This window comes from Peromyscus californicus, unplaced genomic scaffold (assembly GCF_007827085.1).
Source record: "Peromyscus californicus insignis strain IS unplaced genomic scaffold, ASM782708v3 Scaffold_13__1_contigs__length_99412109, whole genome shotgun sequence".
Classification (NCBI taxonomy): Eukaryota; Metazoa; Chordata; class Mammalia; order Rodentia; family Cricetidae; genus Peromyscus; species Peromyscus californicus.
Window position 1 is genome coordinate 67,632,946 of NW_026294424.1, and position 23,612 is coordinate 67,656,557.

General features: G+C 47.4%; 1 protein-coding gene across 1 annotated transcript in view; it reads right to left on the minus strand.

Annotated features, from left to right (window-relative positions):
- Usp46 (ubiquitin specific peptidase 46) overlaps nucleotides 1-17,933 on the minus strand; it is a 75,733-nt gene extending 57,800 nt beyond the window's left edge. Inside the window, exon 1 of the mRNA XM_052735816.1 lies at nucleotides 17,782-17,933. Coding sequence (XP_052591776.1) covers nucleotides 17,782-17,817 — 36 coding nt within the window. The 5' untranslated portion in view covers nucleotides 17,818-17,933. The remainder of the gene's footprint in view (nucleotides 1-17,781) is intronic.
- Nucleotides 17,934-23,612: the final 5,679 nt, after the last annotated feature.

Sequence of the window (23,612 nt, forward strand, 5' to 3'; positions counted from 1 at the left end):
TAAACTCCTGCATAGATACTACAGACAATGGGGCAAAGCAAGAGAACACAGCGAGAGAGGATGTATGTAATTACAAAGAGTACGCAGAACAAAAATGTCTTAGTCTATCCGTACAGCTCATCTCTCGGTAATAGCGCTGTGGGGGGAAGAGAAAGGAGAAAACTGGAGTTGGATTAGGTAGATCAAAAATGTCTATTGTATCCAAAGCAAGCTGAAGCGCATCTACCGCACCTTCAAAACCTACAAAAGCAGATTGGGATGTGAGACCCTTGGCTGGGACTATCCAGGCCGTGGTTCCCTCCCTCAGAGCTGCACCCTGTCTGGCACACGCTCCCTTTCCACCTGTCTCTGCCTCCACGTGACTTCAGTGTCACTTATTCCCTGATCCTTCCTTCTCACAGACCTTCTGCTGTCTGTTTCCTTTCAGCACGTACCCTAGTTTGAAACAGAGTAACTTCTTAGTTGCCATGTCTTCCTTCTAGAAGCATGTGTACCAATTACAGCTCACGGACCTACTCTAAGCTACCAACTGTTTATATTTATAAAGTTTTACTGGAACATAGTCATGACCACTCATATATTCATTGCAACTACGTTCATGGGAGAACAGTGGGATCATGGAGTTGTGGCAGAGATATTAATGACCCACAAAAATCTAAACTACTTACTATCTAACCCTTTACAGAAAAGTCAACCAGCCCTACACTAGACCCATCAATCCAGAGTCTCCTCAGGAAGTGATTATGCCTGGTTCATGTGCCGACACCTAGCAGTGCTGGCCACAGAAAGAACTTGACACATCTGCCCTTTGAACAGACTTGGGAAAATGAGGAAGGCTGGTGAATGGCATGTACTCAGTTACTCCAAGAACTGCACATCTGCATGCTCATATAATCTCACCCACAAACCCACAGCAGAGTCCTCCCATCCTACACATGGAAATATTGAGGGAGAGCTGTCGGGTTCACGGGGCCAGTAAGGGCAGAGCCAGGGACCCAAACCCACAGCACCTGTCTCCAGAGTCAGCTGCTAACTTGCGTCAGGCCAGAAAATGCTTCCTTCACAGGTTTAGTCTTTAGCTTCAAGGGGAGGGAGCAGGCAGATAGCCAGAAGTATTTCCTACTGCTGACTGGGCACATCCCTGAGTGTTATGAATGGCCGTCCTGGGTACAAGCTAGCAAACATCGCCAAAGAGCTGCTGTGCCAATAAGCGACACTGAACCTAACTCTCCCTGCCAATAACTCTCCAATGGGTGTGCCCCACCCCCACCTCACAGGCAAAGGAGAAGTGTGGATGATGAAGCTGAAGAACCTGAAGTAACTTGCCAAGATCAGGTCTCAGCTGAGGCAGAAGTCAGTGGTGGCCAAACTCTACAACCCCGGCTCCAGGTTGGAGAATCTTTTCCTAGCACTTCTCAGAGGGTCAACAAGGGAGCCAGCTATTCAAGAAGGCAGAGCATTTCATCAAGCATTTCATGACAACATGGGTTCCTGTCACTTACATGATCCTGAAAGGGGTCATGTTATTCAGAAGGGGTGGTGGTTTGAATGAAAGTGGCCCCCATAGGCTCATAGAGAGCGTCCCTATTAGGAGGTGTGACCTTGTTGGAGGAAGTGTGTCACTTGGGGTGGGCTTAGAGGTCTCATATATGCTCAAGTCAGGTCCAGTGTCACTCTCTCTTCCTGCTCTCTGCGGATCTGAATGTAGAACTCTCAGCTACCTCTCCAGCACCACATCTGCCGGTGTGCTTCCATGCTTCCCACCATGATGATGAGGGACTAAACCTCTGAACTGTAAGTTGGCCCAAATTATATGTTTTCTTGATGAGAGTTGCCGTGGTCATGGTGTCTCGTCACAGCAATAGAAACCTTAACTAAGACAGAAGACTGGCATGATCTCATATAACAACTGTTACATGGAAGCCCAGTGTCCACTCCTGAGGAAGCAAACCCCAGGACATCTGACCACACAGTGGCAGGAAGTCATCCCACCAAGGAATGAATATCTGCTAGAGGCTTTGGCTGCTAAACCGATACGATGAAGTCCTCACACAGAAGTTAATTTCAATCAAGAACATAAGAGAAATGTCAGGGTCCATGTCTGCTTTGCAGCTGAGGGAGAGAAGAACAACACAGTCACCCAGCCACTGACCATAGTGAACTAGAGACAAGAACGTCACTCTCAGTCCAATGCCCCGAGATCCCTCCTCAGGGATGATGTCCCTTTGATTCTGACTTGCCTTTATGTTCTCTGCTTATCACTATCCAAAGAGGTGTTGGTAGGGGTGGCATCCTGGCAAGGCCCCAGGGTGTAAGCCAACCCTGGGAATTTTTACAATGCAGGTATTTCACCCTTTCATTTCCCAGTCTGCCATCCCTGTCTCCAGTGGTCAAGGTCTTCAGTGAAAACCATGAGCCAGGCAACTTCCTCCCAGCCTGGGTAGAACAGAGTCATCATACCTAGGTATTGGCTGCCTCATCACCTGTGGAGACCCACAGAGGCTTCCTAGTGAGACCTTACTCAGGGTCAGAGAATCTGGGCTTGCTTTACCCAACAGGGCTGCATAAGGGGATAATCTGACCATGGGCATGGTTACCAGGTATTTGGAAGGGTCTGCACTTGGCTGTGCAATGTGCTTTGATCTAGCAAGAGAGGGAGGTCTTTTGCACCACCCCTTGGCATTGTTATAAAAAGCCCTTTTGAAGAGCCAGAAGGGCCTGTTGGGTTTTGACCCAGGTCCTCCTGAAGCTATCCTGTGTTTCTGTCTTTCTCCTCTTTGCTATCTTTCTATCTAAAAGTTTCTTACCCCTCTCTCATCTTCATGGGAACCCTTTTAAAAGGTGGGAGCTAGCTTCCCACAACCACCTTTAGGAACCACATCCTTCCAGATCAGCGTGGCACCATTAGAGATGTTCTAAGATAATGAAGTCATTGGCCATGGCCATTGTGAAAGCAGAAATATAAAACTCTGCATTGCCTTCCCTCATGCCAAAGAGCACGACATTGGGAGAAGGAAGATATAGAGTGAGCAGAACTTCAAAATAATATTACTTGAAAGCATTAGCTCCAGCCTCCAGCCAGGCTCAGAAAGGGCAAGCTCAGAGCCACAACAAGCAGCCAGAGCAGTTTTGTATCCATCAGGCTGAGTCATTAAATAAAATAAAATAAATAAATAAATAAATAAATAAATAAATAAATAAATAAATAATTGAGGCTTCTGTTTTATTTATTCTTGGGTTTTTATTCCATTTTGCTAGTGATCCTTTTTTTTTTATTTTACCCAAAAAAATATGTGCCTGAGCCAGGTTGAAAATAAAAATACAGCACACTCTTCCCTGCAAACTCTGAAAATAATTGCCAGAAGCAAACACTGAAATGAAATCGAGTTATTCTCTTACATGTGTGAACAGCTCCTCATGTGCACCTCTAGTAAAAAAAGATGCCAAGAAAAAAAAAATACACCAAGATGCCATTTGCCCCTGTCCGGCCAAGCGCAGAAGGTTTCTGGGTGATTCCAGCTAAGACAAGGCTATGGGCAACCCAGGCTACACATGTGGCTAGGGGAAGGCAGCTTGGCAAAATCTCTGTTACCAAGACAAACCCATTTCTAAGAAGTCAGTGCACAGACATGCCCTTCCACTGACAACGTGATATGTGAACAAGTTGGTCCTTACTGTGTTGTCAGTAAAAACCAAAGATGAGAAAAGTGCCCATCGGTGGAGAGCTGGCGAAGGGAATCCAACCCACCTCAAGCAACTGAATATTCTGCAGCAATGAGAAAGGATGAGGATGCTCTTTACAGAGTCCAGGACGAAAAAACCAGAGGCAGATCAGGGCAATCCGTTGTGCTAAATAGACTGTGCTTTTAAAAACCAGGAAGCTGAGGCCGGAGAGACGGCTCAGCAGTTCAGAACACCTGTTGCTCTTGCAGAGGACCTGGGTTCAGTTCCCAGCACCGACATGGTGGTTCACAACCACCCTTAACTCTGGTTCCAGGGGAGGGGATGCGCTCTTCTGACCTCCAAAGGCACCAGCATGCACATAGTTCACACACACACACATGTGCAGGCAAAATACTCACATAAAATAAAATGAGACAAAATATATAGATTTAACAAAAATTTTAAAGATTTATTTTAAATAAAAATCTTAATAAAAATTAAATCTAGGAGTATGAACATATTTGCCTGAACCTACATAAGATGCTTCGTGAAAACACAAAAGCTGTAACATCAGTAGACGCCAAGGGCAGGAATGGGAGGGTACTTGTATTCTTTAACATTTTCCTTTCACACATCTTGAAATTTTTGCCACATGAATGCAAATCAAAGGTTTGATTTAAAAACTTAAAGGGACTGTACTTAGTAGGTATGAATTTCCCAGTTCAAAACACCTAAATGCACACCAAATAACTCAAAAGGGGGTGGCATAACCCTCATGGGATGACTAAATAGCTTTCAGTAGACCGTGTGCCCTCATTATCAGAGAATGGAAAAATCATCCTAACTGATGATTCCAATGCTTGGCTACACACTACAGCCTGGGGATCCTGAGGACATTTCAGTCTTAAGTCACAGACCCTTCCTCCTTCTGTCTTCCCTGACGAAAGCCAACGTTAGGTTCCAACAAGCCATTCCACAGTAAAGGTGCTTACTGTGTAGTCCCCATGAATCAAAGACCTGCCCGACATCGCTGAACTAGAAAGAGATGGGGTCCTGTGACCTGGGATGCCTAGCTCAAGGCTCTGCCACCTTCACTGTCTGAACTCCTCTGCTAATAGGAAAAGGAGAGGCACTCAGAATGTACTGGCATCATATAGAGCCCTAGACAGAACTGATTCCTTCTGAGCCCAACAGTAGACCAGGGAGGTAAAGTCATTCCTCACCCATGTGAGATGGATGGGAACCGAGTCTTGGAGAGATGGGAACACTGAGCTCTCACACTCGCCCAACAGCATGGAAAAACTCAAACCAGATCTCAGACACAGGCTGTCTGCCCTCAGGAAGCTCTCTGAGGTTCAAATGAAATGAAATCTACAGACTTAAGGAAAACTATTAGATAAGTTTAGGTGAAAATCAGCATTAAGAGTCACTGACCAAGCCGGGCGGTGGTGGCGCACACCTTTAATCCCAGCACTCGGGAGGCAGAGCCAGGCGGATCTCTGTGAGTTCGAGGCCAGCCTGGGCTACCAAGTGAGTCCCAGGAAAGGCGCAAAACTACACAGAGAAACCCTGTCTCGAAAAACCAAAAAAAAAAAAAAGAGTCACTGACCAGGGCTGGAGAGATGGCTCAGTGATTAAGAGCACTAGTTGCTCTTCCAGAGGACCCAGGTTCAATTCCAAGCTCACAACCATCTATAACTCCTGTAACTCCAGTTCCAGGGAACCTGAAACCCTCCACAGGCCACAAGTTGTACACAGACATCCATGCAGTCAAAGTACCCATTCATATAAGATAAAAATTAAAATCTCCTCCACCATGTTTTTCTAGAGGAAGAGGAATTGGGAATAGAAGTTACTCACCCCCGGTGTGTACACACACACACACACACACACACACACACACACACACACACACACACACACACACGGTTCTGAATGTGACTGTACTTAAACTTTTTAATTGCCCTCATTTCTCCAGGCCACACGCCTTCTCCTAGACCAAGGAGACAGAGTCCCCTCCACTTATCAAAGTGCCCTGAAGCCTGGCATTTAAATGACAGTGTCCCGTGGTGGCTCGCTCTCGGGGTGTCTCCCTGAATAGCTCAGATTCCAGGCACAGCGGAGTAACCAATGCCTTATAGTCATCTTCAGCATCACTTTCCCTTTCAGAAGTCTCATTTGGGGAATCAATCACACAGTCTCCTAGTACAGTGCAAAGCTGATTAGGGGATAGCTGTGGGCTTCTCTCTAGCTGTGGGCTTCTCTCTAGCTGTGGGCTTCTCTCCAGCTGTGGGCTTCTCTCCAGCTGTGGGCTTCTCTCCAGCTGTGGACTTCTCTCTAGCTGTGGACCTCTCTCAAGCTGTCTCTCTGACAACACAGAAGCAGTGAGACAGGGCCCCCTTCATCTCTGAAGCACCCATAGTTAGGATGAAGGCAAGGGATGGATTTGTTTTGTTTATTTGTTGTTTTAGAATTTCATACACCACTCACACACACACACACAAACACACACACACACTCGCTCTTCTTTAATTACTGTTGCACACACACTCACTCTTCTTTAATTACTGTTGCACACACACACTCTTCTTTAATTACTGTTGCACACACACACTCTTTAATTACTGTTGTGCACACACACACACACACACACACACACACACACACACACACACACACTACTTAGTCCATTTAGTGTTGATCTAATGTGCATGTGCTTAGGGCTGACTGCTTGGGATGGGATAACCTTTCAAGAAGCCAAGTCTGATTCTCCTCTCTCAGCAGCCATTGATGGCCTGTAGCTCTTCATTTAGGGATGAGGCATCATGACATTTCCACCATCCACACTAGCATGTCAACTGGCGCTGTCAATAACCAGGACACTTACTGCTAGCTAGTGTCTTACAGACATGATGGGGATGCTACACCCATGAAATCTCAACAAGGCACAAGTTTGGCCTCTGTACCCCCAATGTCACTATTCCCAAGCCAAATGAAGCACCCCACTAACCACAAGTGGCAAGTCAAACAGAAAGCAAGTCTCCTTGGGCCTTGAGAAATTAAGGGCTTTGCGCTTTTAGCAAACTGAAAGGAAGATACTAACTCACTTCCAGAGGGAGATAATGATAAAAAAGCAACATGCACAAGGCCAGCACAGCTTGCTGAGTGTTTCCGCAGGGGAGTCCCTTTGATGCTCAAGAAAGCAGGGAGAGGGGCACTCACTCGGCTGTTGGCTTTTCTTATTAAGGCATGAGGAGACAGGCTCTGAGTTTACCAAGCAGGATTCCAATCCCAAGCCTATCACCTTACAACCGCACAGTAGGGAAGCCATCCTTCTGTGTTCCTCCTTAGATCTTGGTGCTTTCACAGGGCTCCCACCAGAGGCACCCGCTTCCCCAGGAAAGGGGGCTACATGGGCAAAATCTCCATCTCATTCCACACTTGCCAATCAGAATCAACGTGTTCACAAGCTCTTTGCATTCTATACCCAGAGGCACACCGACTGATGGAAAAGTTCTGGGTTTTGGGTTGGGGTTTTGTTTTGTTTTGTTTTGTTTTGTTTTTAGTCCAAGCTGGCTTTGAACTCTGAACCCATAATCTTCTATACTCCATCTCACAAGTGCTAGGATTACAAGTGTACACCACTACACCTGGCTACACAGTAATTTTTCCATGCTACCAAGCTAGATCTCTTTACTCACTCATCGAGAATTATTTATTGAACATCCATCTCCTGAATGTGCTAGGCACCACACGGACAGATGGGAAATCACCAAAAGATAAGCTACCTCCTGCCCTGGGGGATTACCAAACACATGGTTTAGGGCCACTGAGGTGACTCAGGGGGTAAAGCACTCACTGCATGAGACTGATGATACAAGTTCCATCCCTGGATCCCACATCAGGAGTGAATCAAGATCTGAAAGGTGTCCCCATATATGCACACAGATCCCTTAAAGAGTAACATTTCCATTTTGCAAAATATGGTCGTTTAGCAATCTCAGCAGCTCATCAGAATTAACCATGACACTTAAAACACACACACACACACACACACACACACACACACACACACACACACACACTCACTCACTCACTCACTCAACCAACCCGGACTACATACAGTCTGAAACTGAGTGTAAGGCCCTTTATCAGCTGAGTATCAAATTCCCACTGACAGGACCACTATGTAGAACACTCTGACAACACTTAACGTATTTACTCCATCTTCCAGCGCTATCACAAAATATCCCAAGACTGGGTCTCATAAAGAAGCAGGAGCCAGACATGGGGGTGCGCACCTTTAGTCCCAGCACTCAAGAGGCAGAAGCAGGTGGATCTCTAGGTTCTGGGCCAGTCTGGTCTACAAAGTGAGTTCCAGACAGCCAGGACTACACAGAGAAGCCCTGTTTCAAAAATCAAAAACAAAGAAAGGAAGGGAGGGGAAGAGCTTATTTAGCTTATACTTTTAAATTTATATTTTATATATCACATTATATTACACATCCACACACGTGAACATGCATGTGTACAGCAGGCAGTCCAAGCGCCACAGGAAGTTTGTGGAATCATAGGACAATTTGTGAGAATTGGTTTTTGTCTCTCCACCATACGGGTCCCAAGGATCCAACTCAAGCCATCAAGCTCTGCAGCAAATGCCTTCACCTGCTAAGCCATCTCTCTGGTCCCAAGCTAACAGTGTCAGAGGCTGAAAGTCAAAAGAGCATACGGTGAGGGCTCTGGTAAGGAGCACATGTGGCCAGGTGAGGTCATATGCTGAGGCAAGAAGCCACAGGGGAGGGCTTGCTCCATCAAGGCCTCTCTCATGACAGTCCATCAAAGAGCTCAGCAGAATCCCAGAAGAACAATATTAGTCTCTCCCTAGGGCATGCCTGACGACCTAACATCTCCCTTTAGGCTCCACCTCTTTTTTGGGGGGGAGGGGGGGTTGTACAGTGAACTTTATTGATGGTATTCAAGAGAGTAGGGCTTCCTAAACCCCTCCTGTTATTCTGGGGGTCTGGGATGGAAACTGGGGGAGATGCTCAGTATCGGTGGCTAAGTCCCCACCATCCTACTGGGGAACCAAGCATTCAACACATGAACCCTCGAGAGACACACTAGACTCGTACCGAAAACCTAGCACCTCACAAAGCTGCAGATGGTATATCCTAAGAGGGGCACATCTACTGCAGGACTCCAGGACAAAGAAATGACGACAGGTAAAAGACAGGACGGGGACATCCACGGCAGCCCTGTTTTCAGAACAGAGTATTTTAGAAGCTATCGAACCTGCCCCTGAAGAAGAGAATGAATAATGGAACCGCAGCCACGTTGAAGAGCGCTGTCACAGAGCAATTGGAATGAGTCAACTGGATTTCTGAGTCAACATACTCTCAGCCATAATTGGTGAGCAAAGCCGGAGAGTCGCAAAAGGCCGCCCGGCACATCTTCACACACAAGCGTTGATGGACTGCCTAGAGAATCACAAATAAAAGGCATGCGTGGTGAGTGCCCTATCAACTCCAGAAACGGTCTGCTCTAGGAGAAGTAAAGGGAAAAGAAAGAGACTTGGAATGTTGGTTTCTAAGCATTATATCTGAAAAAGGACTTAACCCAATAGGGCTACATTTCGATACCTATTAGCCCTGAAAAGTAGATATTTAGGTATAGGACATATATTACATTTTTTCATATTTGTGTTGATGTTTTGTGATTTAAGTTTTTTTTAACTTTTTTTAAAGGCTTCACAAGTGACACACGGCCAGCACTCCGAATCTCCGTTGTAAAAAGGAGAAAGTAATAAAAACCTAGTTGTTTAATGTCAAGAAATACAGCTAGAAAATGGCAACAATCTCTGGCTTTTGAAGTTAAATCACTACCTTAAATAATTTTACATTGATTTTTTGAAAACCTCTCACATGGCAGGTAATTTCTCTAAACAATATTTTTAAGAGATTGGGGCTATTACCCAAGAACTCGGTATTTTTCAAATCTTGATCCTCAGAGTGTGTGGGGAGTGAAGGAAGAAGGAATAGGCATTTTAAAATGCAGGTTCCCGGGCACCACCTGAGCCCTGCTTACTCAAAGTCTCTGAGGGCAGACTCCCTGAGTCTGGCTTTGTTTGTTTGCTTGTTTGCCAGGGTTTCTCTGTGTAACAGCCATGGCTGTTCTGGAACTCGCTTTGTAGACCAGGCTGGACTCACATTCACTGAGATCCACCTGCCTCTGCCTCCTGAGTGCTGGGATTAAATTCTTAATAAGAGAACACACGGGTATGCTCCATTCTTTGCTACACAAAGAGCCACTAAATTATAAGGCATTGTAGCATCTATTGTGTTCAGTATGGTGACATTCATATAGCACCAGAGTTGGGGTGAAGGGAATGGTTTCTGGTATTGAACACAGCACTCACACCAGGACATTCAAGCCAAACCTAATGAACACTGGACTTCCTGCGCACAGAACCTACCCCAAAAGACAAAGAAACGCGCTTTAATAAGATCAGCTTCTAAAAGATCTTCAAACAGCAACTGGGTCGACAGGAAACTCCCCAAGTCCGGCCCTGCAGCTGCGAGTGCCAGAAGAGGCCTGACATGATTTTCACCAGAGCCAATTTCCTTCAAACAAAGCATGGACTTGAGCTGGAACAGGGCTTGAAACACAAGGGGCTAACACAAGAACAGATGCACTTGCCACACTCAGGACGTCCCCACAGGTGTGCATCACCTCCATGCTGCCAATCTCCACCCCACCCCGAGAACATGTTGGCATGTTCTTCCACTGTATCTCTGGATGTCTCCCCACTTTCCCTGACTTTTGCTTTGGTCTCCCTGATTTTCCTCTTCATCATTCCACTCCTTGTTTTCAGACAAAACCAACACTGATCCTGAGTTAGAAACAGTGAGGCATGATGTACACATGAGAAGATGTTCAACCTCACTAGTAAAGAATAAAGTGCAAGTTTAAACCACAGAGATGCAATTTCACACCCATCAGATTGGCAAAACGCCACATCTAACAATATCAAGTGTCAGCAAGCGTGTGGAACCACTAGACCCCCCTCCCCCAACCATGCTGGCTGAAATGCAAATTGGTGCAATGCTTCAGAGAGCAATCTGTCAATATATTACAGTAAAAGATGCCCATTTCCTTTGACCCAGCAATTTCCTTCTGGACATCTACCACAGAGAAACTATAAACATTTACACAGGAAGACAAGTTTAAAACTATTTATAACAGGCGGGTGGTGGTGTCGGCGGCGGTGGCGGTGGCGCATGCCTTTAATCCCAGCACTTGGGAGACAGAGGCAGGCAGATCTCTGTGAGTTCGAGGCCAGCCTGGTCTACAGAGCGAGTTCTGGGACAGCCAGGGGTATTACACAGAGAAGCCCTGTCTTGAAAACACAAAACAAAACAACAACAAAAAAAACTGTTTATAACATTGAAATATACTAACAAAAAAATTGTAAGCCCCCATGATTATTAATAAATTGAATATATAGTAGCAATTCATTTGAGGAAATATTATACAGCAGATAAAATAAACTAGAATTATGAATATCTTGATGAATAAACCTCATGATTATTGAATTAATATTAGAGAGCGGGTATAAGCTCAGATTTAGAGTTTGTTTAAAACAAAAGAATCAGTACTACACCTGACTTGTCAATGTACACCTACCAAGGAAAAGTATGAAACACATGATAAATGCCAAATTTGGAATAATGGCTGGTGTCTATGGAGAGGAGGGATGAGGTGGGGATGCTCAGAGAGGTTTTAACTGTGTTTGTCATAGTTCATTTCTTCCCTGGGTGGGGAGTGCTGGCTGCCGGCTCTATTATTCCACATACCTTTCTGGATTCCTAAAGTTCACCTCCACCCTAAGAAGGAATTCCCGGACTGAGTTTATTTACTCTGTGAATTCTGAAAGTAGCTGGAGGGACCAATGAATGGCAAGGAAAGCATTGAGAACCACCGGTCCCCTGCCCATGATCTTTATAAGGGATCCACAGTAAATAATCACACTCAACGCCATGGTGAACATGGGATTACAATGTCCCTTAATCAACCCATAATTCCAGAACAGCACAGGTGCAAACCGCCTATAACACCAGCAATAGACAGCAAACAATACAGGACATACTTGTCTGAAGAAAGTTTGTGCTGGTTCATTTGAGGGCATTTTCTCTCCAAAGACCTTTTAAACCCTTAGACAAGCACTGATCTCACCACAAACGACTGTCCTTGTTAACAACTTGCAAGAAAGTATTTAGACCATACAAGTTAGCCAGGTTAAGAAACGCCACCTTCTATAACTCTTCCAGTCAGCTTGCTTTGGAATGGCTTCATGAGGACACTAGAACTCAAACCAGCAAGAGGTATCTTTCTGATGATGCCACCAAGCTTAATGCCATCAGAAAATTTCAACAACCTGCAAAGACCAGGCTCAGATCTGGTGGACAGGGACCCCACATCTAACTAGAGAAGGCCTTCTTGCTTCGAAGGCAATGGAGTTCAAAATTATTTTCAATTTTAATCCGAACACCTGAAGATCCCACACTAGTGAACATGAATAAGCAGGACCTCATGGACGGTTAAGTAGAATACTGGGCTTCTAACTCAGAAAACATATCCCAATCTTCAATCCTAGCCAAATAGTGGTGTTCAAATTTGTCTTCCCCCAGGAGTCCAAGGAAAAGAGACAATTCTGCAGACTTAATTGTCAGGTTTTGACCTAGAATAAACTCTAACATATTTGACAAGGAAGGTCAGGAGAGCAGTTTCTTTCTTTCTTTTTTTTTTTTTTCTTTAAACATTAACCCACCTCACCTCAGGCTGCATTTGTTAAACGCCTAACAATTACCAGAATGGACCCCTATTCGTAACTGTAACTTCTTCCAGCTGATACGGTAAACTCCACGTCCAGTGGCCAGTTATCTTTGCAAACAGAACTCATGAGTCATGGAAATAAGTTATCTCTTCATGCAGATTGTGAGACCTTTTTTTTAATTATTAAAATAAAATTCTAGAGCAGAGGTGATGCATGCTTTTAATCCCAGCACTCAGGAGGTAGAGGCAGGCAATTCTGTGAGTTTGAAGCCAGTCTGGTCTACAGAATGAGTTCCAGGACAGCCAGGGCTACACAGAGAAACCCTGTCTCAAAAAACCAAGAAAAGAAAGAAAGAAAGAAAGAAAGAAAGAAAGGAAGGAAGGAAGGAAGGAAGGAAGGAAGGAAGGAAGGAAGGAAGGAAGGAAGGAAGGAAGAGAAAGGAAGAAAGAAGCTGGGCAGTAGTGGCGCACACCTTTAATCCCAGCACTCGGAAGGCAGAGGCAGGTGGATCTCTGTGAGTTCGATCGAGGCCAGCCTGGTCTCCAAAGCGAGTTCCAGGAAAGGCGCAAAGCTACACAGAGAAACCCTGTCTTGAAAAACCAAAAAAAGAAAGAAAGAAAGAAAGAAAGAAAGAAAGAAAGGGGGTGGATTCTGATCATTCTCAAACTATTTGCTTTAGGTACGTTGATTTATTAAGATAAAACCTTTTTATATAAAAATCCTCAGTTTGGGGACTGAAAAGATGGCTCAGCAGTTGCTCTTACAGAGGACCTGGGTTCAGTTCCCAGCACCACAGGGCAGCTCACAACTGCATGTCTCTATGCTTCCCGGCTCCCACACCCTCTTCTGGCCTCTGTGGGCGTCAGGCACATGGCGCACAGACATACAAGCAGGTGAACATATACGTAAAATCAAATGCCCGGCTGCTGCAAATGTTTACTGGTCTTACTTTTCCTTCATTTGAAGATGGCTTCATCTACATAAAAGGACTCAAATCTGGCCCTCAAATGGGCCTCAGGAAACACCCTACGGGTGGTGCGTTTTAAACCGCCAACGTCTGGTGTGAGTTCAAGAAGGTTTGAAACAAGGCAGGTGGGAAACGAAGTGACTGAGTCAATTAAGAGAGGAAAGGCTTTAAGAAATACGAGTCACTAAGAAACATCTCGTGACCAAAAATATATTAAACAGTTTTACAAGAGGAGAAAAACTATGGACCCCCAGAAGTATAACTCGCCAAAGGCCACTAACGCTGTACTGGTTCTGTACACATGAACGTTGAACTGGAATGACTCCCAAGCACACAGCTTCAGTTCTGACTGGTGTTGACCACGATCATGGTCTGAAAAGTAAAAACTTGACCACTTCCCTACTCCTAAGATTCTGTTCACCCCCTCCGTGTGGCTATTACACTGCATTGAAATTGTCTCACCTTTGCCGACATCGGGCCACAAGCTAAGGGACGCCTGAGCTCCTTGGGGCTATGGACTCACATCGTCATTTGTTAAGAACCTGCACACAGTGTGTGCCAACACTAACACTGCTGGTCCTTGACAGATGTCATTCCCAGGTACAAAATGTGGGTTACACATACACACCCCCACACTGCTGGAGACAAAACCCAAGACTCACACAGGCTAAGCAAGGCACTCCACCCCTAAACTACATGCACCACCACCTCCACCCACATACCCACCCACACACCCACACTGCTGGAGACAAAACCCAAGACTCACACAGGCTAAGCAAGGCACTCCACCCCCAAAGTACATGTTCCACTGCCCCCTCCCCCAAATCTAGTGCTTGATACAGGCATTCCCTGCAAAAACACATCTTAACAACACTACTAACAAATTAAAGGAAGAAGAGCTGATTCAGGCCATTTGACACCAGTACAAGTCACATTTGGCCCCCTTTTTAGAAAATTCCTCAATTCAAACAGGAAACTAAACATAACCACAAATAATCTCTTCCATTGGAAGGACTATGAAACACACGGGGAATGAGATCCATAGCTCCGAACAACAGAGGATTATCAACAGGGGACATTTCCTTGTGCTTGGAGCAGCTGAAGCATTCTCGAAATTACAACACACCAGCCAAACAAGCTTTACTATCTCCAACCACACACTGCCATGTGGTCAGGCTGACTTGCCCTAAGAGAGCTGATCAAGCATTACTATGGGAGGCATTCACAAGAAGTAAATGGGAACCAGTGCCAGACAAGGAAACCTCAGTGGGATGGGTAGGAGGAAGGGAGGGGATGCCGCTCAGCTCTCCATCACAGGAAGGACTTGCTGCCAGGCTTATTTAAGCTCTGCTGGGCTCCCCTCCGATGGAGGAAAGGAGTCAGCCTTTCAGAGCTGGATCTTCGTCTGTTTATCTTCCCCCAAGAAGATAGCATCTTTAAACACTCTTTCAGAACACACAACAGAAAATGTCTGAAATATACCAAGTGCCTTCTCTTTTATAAAGCAGCCTGAATGTGTTGCTCTATGGGAGAGTACTTCCCTAGCATGAGCAAGGCCCTGTTTTGAGCCACTCAGTACCAAGTAAATATAAATTAAAACAAAAACAAGCAATCTCTGCTTGCTCTCCAACTCCTTAAATAAGCTGAGATCAAAAGGAGAAAGTAGGCAGGATCTATTAAGAGCCCCAGTGAGAAGCGCTGTCACAAGTGAGACCGGGAACAGACCTACCTGGAAACAATTCATCATCCAGTGAGGTCTCTACACGGAGGTACAGTGAGCCTTTATCTCACTGTGGGGACAGAGACAGCAGCAGTCCAGCAGTCTCCTCATCACCACCCTTTTCCTCTGGGAAATGAGAAAGGGAGGAGGAGCAGAAGCGACCTGAGCAGCTTTTTATAAGGGGCGGGGCTTCCAGTTCCCACCCCAGCTTCGCTATAGTGTTGTTCAGCCTGCTTTGCATAAGTGACCCTACGGGTTGTTTCTGTTTGGGTAGGAGAAGACACGATTTCCATGGCCCCTTCAACGACTGGAAGGCAGCATCGTAACAAGGGAGAAGGTGCTGAGCGAGCGGAGCAGCTGGAAGTCTCTGAGAACTTACTATGTCCTGGGCCCTGAGCCCCAGTGACTCACTCAACGTAACCAGTGTCGGCCCATTTCTACAAATACACACCAAGGTACAAAAAGTGCCATGCTCAAGGACGCAAAGCTGGTGTGTGCTCGAAGCAGGACCTACTTGCGAGCTGGATGACGAAGAACACACCTGTCATCCAGTACTTAAGGCAATCTCAGGCTGGAGGTCTACCTGGGCTTGAGAGACTGCCTCAAAAACACAAGCCACAGATAAATACCTAAGCAGGATTGAAGCTAGAGTCTGGCCTTAGAATGCAAACATCTCTCCACAGAACAGGAAGATAGTAGATTTCCTTCACTAGGGGAAGGGGTTGGGGGGGCTGGGTAAGGGCCTTAACTCAGTACCTTTTAGGTCACCAGAGGAAGTGTTGATTCTATGGACACAATATTGCCCATTCCTCTCATGCCCTCCCAGAAGCTTGCCTTTCTGGCTGAGTTTCACTGAAAACAGGTTGTGACATTCTCTCCAGGTGTGCCAAGAAGTCCTAGCTACAGCAAGGGCAAGAACAAGCCGGAAGCAGATGTCCTCTTGGGACACGCTAGCTCTTGAGTTTCCACTCTGCTTCAATACTGAGAAGTGTCACTGAATACAAACTGGACAAGACCCGCACACAAGCAGCCACCGAGTCTCAGGAGCCTGTGGGCCTGAGGGCCACCCCCACAGGCGGGAAAAACAGCATTCAAGCCACTGCGGTTTCACAGTTCGCCCCAGGAGCTGGGTCACAGCAAAGACTCTGAGAAGAAACGCATTGTCTTCCGGAGGCATCCAGCGACATTAATGCCACTGGACAGGAAGAAGCAGGAAACCTGTGTCTTCAAGCAGAAAGGGGAAATGTCAAGGCTGCAGGAGCCACTGCCATCATCTAAGGAGCCCTGTACCACCAAGCAGACAGGCATCACTCCGGGAGCTCCTGCCTTTGCCCCGCTGGCAAGGCCTTTGCCAGTGCTGAAAGCTGGAGCCAGCCACAGCAGGTCTCCACCTGAGCTAACACATGGCTCCTTAATGCTCTGTGCCATGTGTTGATCTTGCAACAGAATGTGGGACAGAAGATTTAAAAGACTGTGATGGGGGAAGGGCAGCCAGATCACCTTACCTAAAGCCTTCTTAATCAGGCCTCCTCAGATTCCCTTTAGGGGCTAGTATTACTATCTATCTTGGGGAGGAGTGGGGTTGGGAAGGATTCCCCAAGATGGCAAAAACACCAGTGTTCCAGCTTGAAGGGGCTCAGAAGGGGGAGAGGATAGAGTATAAGCAGAGCACATACCCTCAAGCCCCACACCAGTAGGTAATGCCTTACTCCAAACTGACCTCTCTAAGGATCTCACAAGTAGGGGTGCCTGCTGAGGATATCCAGGGGACCGAAAGGCTGGAAATGGGTCCCAAGAAAACTAAACAGGGCAGGAAAGTAGTGGGGAAAAATTCAAATTGAAGTGCCCCCTGGGTCATGCCCCACCCCCCCAAGCCCATCAGCACAGTGACATGCCAGGCAGTGCCCAAGCTAAGTGGAGAGGAGGCGGGGAAGGATGGCCCCTGCAGACTTCCTCACACCCACAGCCGCCTCACTCCCAGGGCCTGCAAATGTTACTGCCATACACTCTCTCCTGCAGGTGGGGGAAACTGAGGCCTCCAGAACAAATTGCAGTGCTTCCCCATACCCGGCTTTACTTCGCCTCTCTAACCAGATTCTGCACTTGGATTTTTTTTTTCCCCTACAGCTTGTATGTCTATCCAATTTCTCCTGATAAGAGCACTGCTGCTGCAAAGTGAATCTTAAATACAATCGAGGCTGAACTCCAAAAGGAGACGGGGACAGTCAGGGAGTCCAACGAGGGCTTATTTACTGCACCAGGAGGATGATGTCCCTCTCCGGACTCGTACCCTCCCGGTCCTTCCCTGGGACATCGGTGTGCGGCCACCGCGAGCCCTTCACCCCCACCCACCGCCCGCACCGCAGCTAGAGGGCGGGGGCATGGGGCCGCCCTGGGGATCCCCGGGATCTACTAGGTCCCCAGCTGGGACAGAGGCGGGAGGGGGACTGCGGGCAGCCGGGCCAGCCCCCGGGGGCCGGGAACTTCTGGCCGCGCGGCCCCTCCGGCCACGGCGCGCGTGCAGCTCCAGCCCGGGGGTTCCCTTTCTTTGCCTGGCTCGCCGCAGGCGCGACCCCCGGAGGCTCGGCGGCCACTCACCATATTACAGATGGAGGCGATGTTTCGGACAGTCATTAGTCTAAAGGTTGCAGCGATCGCGCACCGCCATCTTTACCAGGGGAAAACGGGACTGTCCATGGTGGCGCGCAGCGAGGCCGGGCGGCGGCGAGGCGGCCTGGGGCCGGCTTGCAGTGGGGTTGGGCGAGAGAGGCCGGGCGGCGGCGAGGGCGGGGCGGCGGCGCGGGGCGGGGAGTGGCGGAGCGACGCAGCCGGGGCCGCGGCCGGCGGGAGGAGGAGCCCGGAGCCGGGAGGCGCTGAACCGGGGGGCCCTTACGCTCACCGACGCCCGCCCGGACTCGCTCGCTCGCCCAACCCCGCTGGAAGCCGTTCTTGCTCCGCTGGCCCCAGGGTCCCCGCTCTGCGCCGGCTGCACCGCGAGGCCGGCCCCGGACCAAACCCAGCACCACGGCCTTCCCGCCTGACCCAGGACCGCACCGGGCACTGGACACTGGCCGATCGCCGGCCGGGGACCCACACCGCGGGAACACCGGAGCTCTCCGTCCCCGATTTCTCTCTCTCTGCCTGTTCCTGCCAGTCTCCAACAAGCCTTGGGCTTTAGGGGTTGGGTAGAGGAGGGTATGAGGAGTAGGGGGTGACTGTAGTCTAACTTTAAAGTTTCTCGCCAGGGTTCTAGCCAGATGGCATCCGCCGGAACCCAAAAAAGTAAAATATGACCAGGACATGGGCGTGGCCAGAAAGCCCTAGCCAGCAGTAACCCAGCTGCCTGGGAAAAGGTCTCTCAGAAAGGAAGGAATTCCGGATCTAGGCAGATGCACTCGGGCAATTTATGACATTAGCCTGTACGGAGGTCTGGGCGGTACTAAAGGCTGTCCAGGAATGATCAGAACAAAACTTCCGTATCCCCCACCCGCAGAGCTCCTGATCTCAGCTTTGTGAGATGGATGCTGTTTGAGCTTTTACACGTTCCTGCAGAGACTTCAGGCTCAGGGTGCAAATGTGTACCCCGCTTGAAGGATAAGTTCATGAGAATTGAAAGAATCCATTTCAAACGCGGGGAACAATTGTGCAGACAAGGTTGCAATTCCGTGCTTCCCACAGGGAAGCTGTGCGTGTGGAACGTGATAAACTCCTGAACCAATGTGTTTTGTGACAAATTAAATTAGGAGATAAATTAATATAATTGAAGACAGCTTTATCTAGCCAAGAGTAACATACTAGGGGGCAAATAGGGTTATACACATAACATGTGAGAGCTGTGCATTGGTGATTCTTCTAGGACCTGGGGTGGAAATAGAAGACAGATACTACTGACTGAAGGTTTGGGGGGACCAAGTGGATACTATCTTTTTCAGTATGTAGAAGGCTTAATATTCCCCCTCACGCTGAGTCATCCTACCTCACTTTTATTTTCAATTTTTTTTTGCTACTCTCAGTTATGATATACTTTATGATTCCTTCGACTTCTACCATGACTATGAGGTAATAGACACGATAGCTCCATACGGTTTAGAGATCAGGTATCTTACCCCAGGTTCTGAGTTACCCACATGGTACAGATGAAGGTGTGCTAACCTCAGTTGGGCACCATTTGGGGAGAAGACATTGGTAAAACACCCAAACTATAACTAGCCAGAGCATTGAGGCCCAGAGAAGCTTAAAGATTTGAGAAATGTCGGAAGCTAGAGGCCTCAGTTACACAGATGGTTGGTCCAAAGCGTTAAATATGGATGTTTTTCTGGTGGTAAAGTCCATGATTTCTTCCAATATGGATGCCCTGATGGCAAAGCCTCCAGGATTTAAAACACATTTGAGGGCTGGAGAGGTGGCTCAGTCAGGAAAGTGCTCACTGCACAAGCATGGGTCCTTAAGTTCAATCCCCCAGCACCCACCCACAAAAAACAAACAAACAAAAAAAAACCCCAAAAACCACGATCACAGCAGAGACAGAATACCCAGGGCTTGTGTTTGCTAGCCGGTGAATCTAGCCAAATCGCAAGCTCCAGGCTCAGGGACAGACCCTCTCTGTCTCAAAAAGTAAAGTGGATGGGCTAGAGAGATGGCTGGATGGTGAAGAGTGCAAACTGTCCTTCCAGAGGACCTGAGTGCAGTTCCCATCACTCAGTGGGGGGACTCACAGACATCTGTAATGGCACACTTGCAACTTCAGCTCCAAGGGATCCCACGGTTTCTGGTATCCGTGGAACCTGCATCGTGTGGGCATACCGCCTACACACACACACATCCATAGTTAAAAATATAACTCTTCAAACAAAAAATAAGGCTTGAGAAAGACACTCAACATCAACCCCAGGACTTGGCACACACATGTACTCACACATGAACGTATATACATGTTTACACACAAAAACACCATTGACACAGTGAAAACTGACCAGCACCTGACTCCCGGGTGCTATGCCAAGAAGAAAAAAATTATTTCCGTACCCTCTGACCTCCTAAAACTAAGGACACAATGTAAGCATCCAAGTTGAAATCTGGGTGTGGTGTCCTATAATCCAGCACTCAAGAGGCTGAGTCAGGAGGGCTCCCTCACATTCAAAGCCCACCTGGTCTACATAGTGAGTACCAGACCAGCCAAGGCTAGGTGGCCAGACCCTGTCTCAACCTCTGACTCTGGAGAGAAAAAAAAAAGTTGAAACTCAGGCTGTGGGTTTGTCAGCAAATCAATTGAACATAGCAGAGTTTATCCAACTCATGAATGATTAAGTGTGTTTTACAATTCGACCAGGTTGATATTCACAAGTTTCAATTACAGAAGGCTTGGGTTGAAGAAGAAGAATTGTAACCTTAGCTTCATCCAGTGAGGAAATATTACTCACAGGTGGAAGGAGATAAAAATCTTGAAAATGGTACTTAGATGAAGAGGGAATTTTGAGGGAAAATATTCTGCATAGAGAGAACAGCTAATATGAGATCTACAGTGAGTAAAAGAATAGCCACCGGAAAGACAGCCTGTAGGCCAGCCTCAGCCTAAGTGACTCCGAGGGAGGTGGCCACTCCAGGTAGTGTGCTCTTTGCTGGAAAGGGTGGTCCATGGACCAGCACTGGCATCAGTTAGGATGCTGTGAGTTGTACCCATCTCCGAACAGGTCAAACCCTGCCTCAGCCAACCATTGTGCTGGGATTCATGACGTGCCTGCCCTGGAATCATTCCGATTCTTCCAGTAGCTGCTCCTGGACCCACTCTGGGAACTTCGCCTCTCCCATGTTTAGATCGTAGGGTTCAGGTGCATCTTACCTTGCACGTAGCACACGCGTGGATGTATAGACAAGGTTAGTATTGTGTGTCTTCTTCCATCATTCTCCAACTTATTTTTTGAGACAGGATCTCTCACTCAAACTGGAGCTCACTAATTTGGCTAGGCTGGTTGGCCAGTGAGCCCCGGGGTCCTCCGGTCTGTTTCCCTAGTGCTGGTGTTATAGATGTGTGCTAACACGCTTACCTTTGCACGTGGGTACTATCAATCCAAACTCAGGTCCTCAGGCCTCCATTGCAAGTACTTTACCTCCTGGGCGATGTCCCCCAGATGCATTTGTCTTGTTTTGGAAGACAGGGTCTCATTATCAGCCCAGGCTGGTCTCAAACTTGGACCAGTTCTACCCCTAACCTTCAAAGTGCTGGGATTACAGGTGTGAGCCACCACCATACACAGCTTTCAGCCCTGAGACTTTGGCGGGAGAAAACAGGTCCTGCTCCCATTCCTGAATCTGCAGAGCTGATGGGACATGAAGCCAACGTAGGAAAATGGTCGGGAGGCATGGAGGAGAGATCATATCATCCTTTGTTCTACTACAACCAGATCAAAACCCCAGACTTTTCAGTAACCCGAACCAGTGAAATCACTCTTTTCCCTGACCTCCTGCCACTGAAGACTGAAGGAATCCTAATTTCATCAGGGTCTCCCGGCTCTGGGAACTCAAGAAGCAAGCTCACTCTGAAGCCCTGTTTCTGCTTCTTCTGTGCTCTGCCCTCTCACCAGACAGCTCAAGGTCTGCCTCCTGGGTGGCTCCTCCCCCAGCCGCGGCTCTCCTAACCCTCGTTAGACAGGAAGGGACGGTCTGCTTTGCCCCCATGTTACCCTGGAGGAACCAGTGCACTGTCCATTGGAACCATTATCTCTCAATCACTATGCATCCAACAAACACTGGGCATTCTCTGCACTACAGCCTGTGAGCTGTACTGGTGGCTTGGGATAAACCAAGACAAAGGGTGCTTTAGCTGTTCCGGTTCTGGCAGCATTTGTGGGTGCTGTTTAGGAAAGTCTCTGCTACTTTGGGGGTACTGTTAGTATAAGGTAAGGCCAGCTTTGGAATGAACATTATATCAGAAGTCCTCTAATGCAGTGGTTCTCAACCTGTGGGTCAACACCCCTTTGAAGGTTGAATGACCCTTTCACGGGGGTCACCTAAGCTAATTGGAAAACACAGATATTTACATTATGATTCATAACAGTAGCAAAACTACAATTATTAAGTAGCAACGAAAATAATTTTATGGTTGGGAGGGGTCACCACAGCATGAAGAACTGTATTATTAAAGGGTCGCAGCATTAGGAAGGTTGAGAATGTTCAAACGGAATAACTGCATCTAACGTCATGTTGTAGTTCCACTCGTATATTTCCTGGTGCTGCAGTTCTTGTAAGCCCTCAGAATAATCAGCCTATTTCGATGGCCAATGAAGGACTTTTGAGCTAGATTGGAGCATGATTAGATTTTTATTTGATAACACATTGTAACTGAAAAAGCATTGCTCTGGTGGCTGCCCTTGGTGAAGGAAAGCTGAAGGGCAGGGGAGATACTCCAGGTGAAGCCAGTTAGAAATCTGAGCGGGCTGGGGAGATGGCTCAGAGTTCGGATCCCCAGAATCCACACAAATTCCATGTGAGCACAGCAGCCTATTTGTAACCAGCACCCAAAAAACAGAGACAGGAGAAGGCTAGACTAACCAAGCTGGTGAGCTCTGGGTTCAACTAGATACCCTGCCTCGAAAAATAGGCAATCAGGGAAGACTTCTGATGTCAACTTTTGGCCTACACACACACACACACACACACACACACACACATGCATATATGTATACACATGTATGTGCCCACACACGTTCAAACACACACACACACACACACACACACACACACACACACACACACACACACACTAAAATAAATAAATAGGCATCTGAGAGGGTCCCAGAGTTGATGGTAGCCTGCATTTAGAGGAGTGGCCATGGGGGGGAGGTAGGGATGGACAGAATGGAAACTGGCTTTTGCAGTCAACTAGGGTGGAAGACAGGGACCAGCCCCAAGTTTCTGACTAGAATAAAGTGTGTGCCACTTTTATTTTTAATGTATGTATGGTATTTGGCTTGAATATATGTCTGTCCTCCATGTGCCTGCCTGGTGCCCACGGAAGCCAGAAGAGGCATTAAATTCCCTGGAACTAAAGTTCCTGACAGTTGTGAGCTGCCATGTGGGTGCTGGGAATTGAACCCAGCTCCTCTAGAAGAGCAGCCAGTGCTCTTAACAACTGAGACTTCTATTGAGCTCCCCCGCCCCCACACACACACTTTTTTTTTTTTAATGGGAAATGCTGAAGGCTAAGACTCAGGTGAGGGTGATCAGGAGCCTGGCTCAGGGTGTGGAGTTTGCGAACAAGCACCAAGTGCTTGAATCATTCCTCAAATGAGCCCTTAACTATGAAATCTGAGGCTAAGAAAAATCTTCACTGGAGAGATCAGTCTAAGAGTGATTAGTGTGGAGATGATGGAGGACATGAACTCTGGAGGAACTTGACCCAGGGAAGGTAGAACAAAAGACAAAGGGATGAT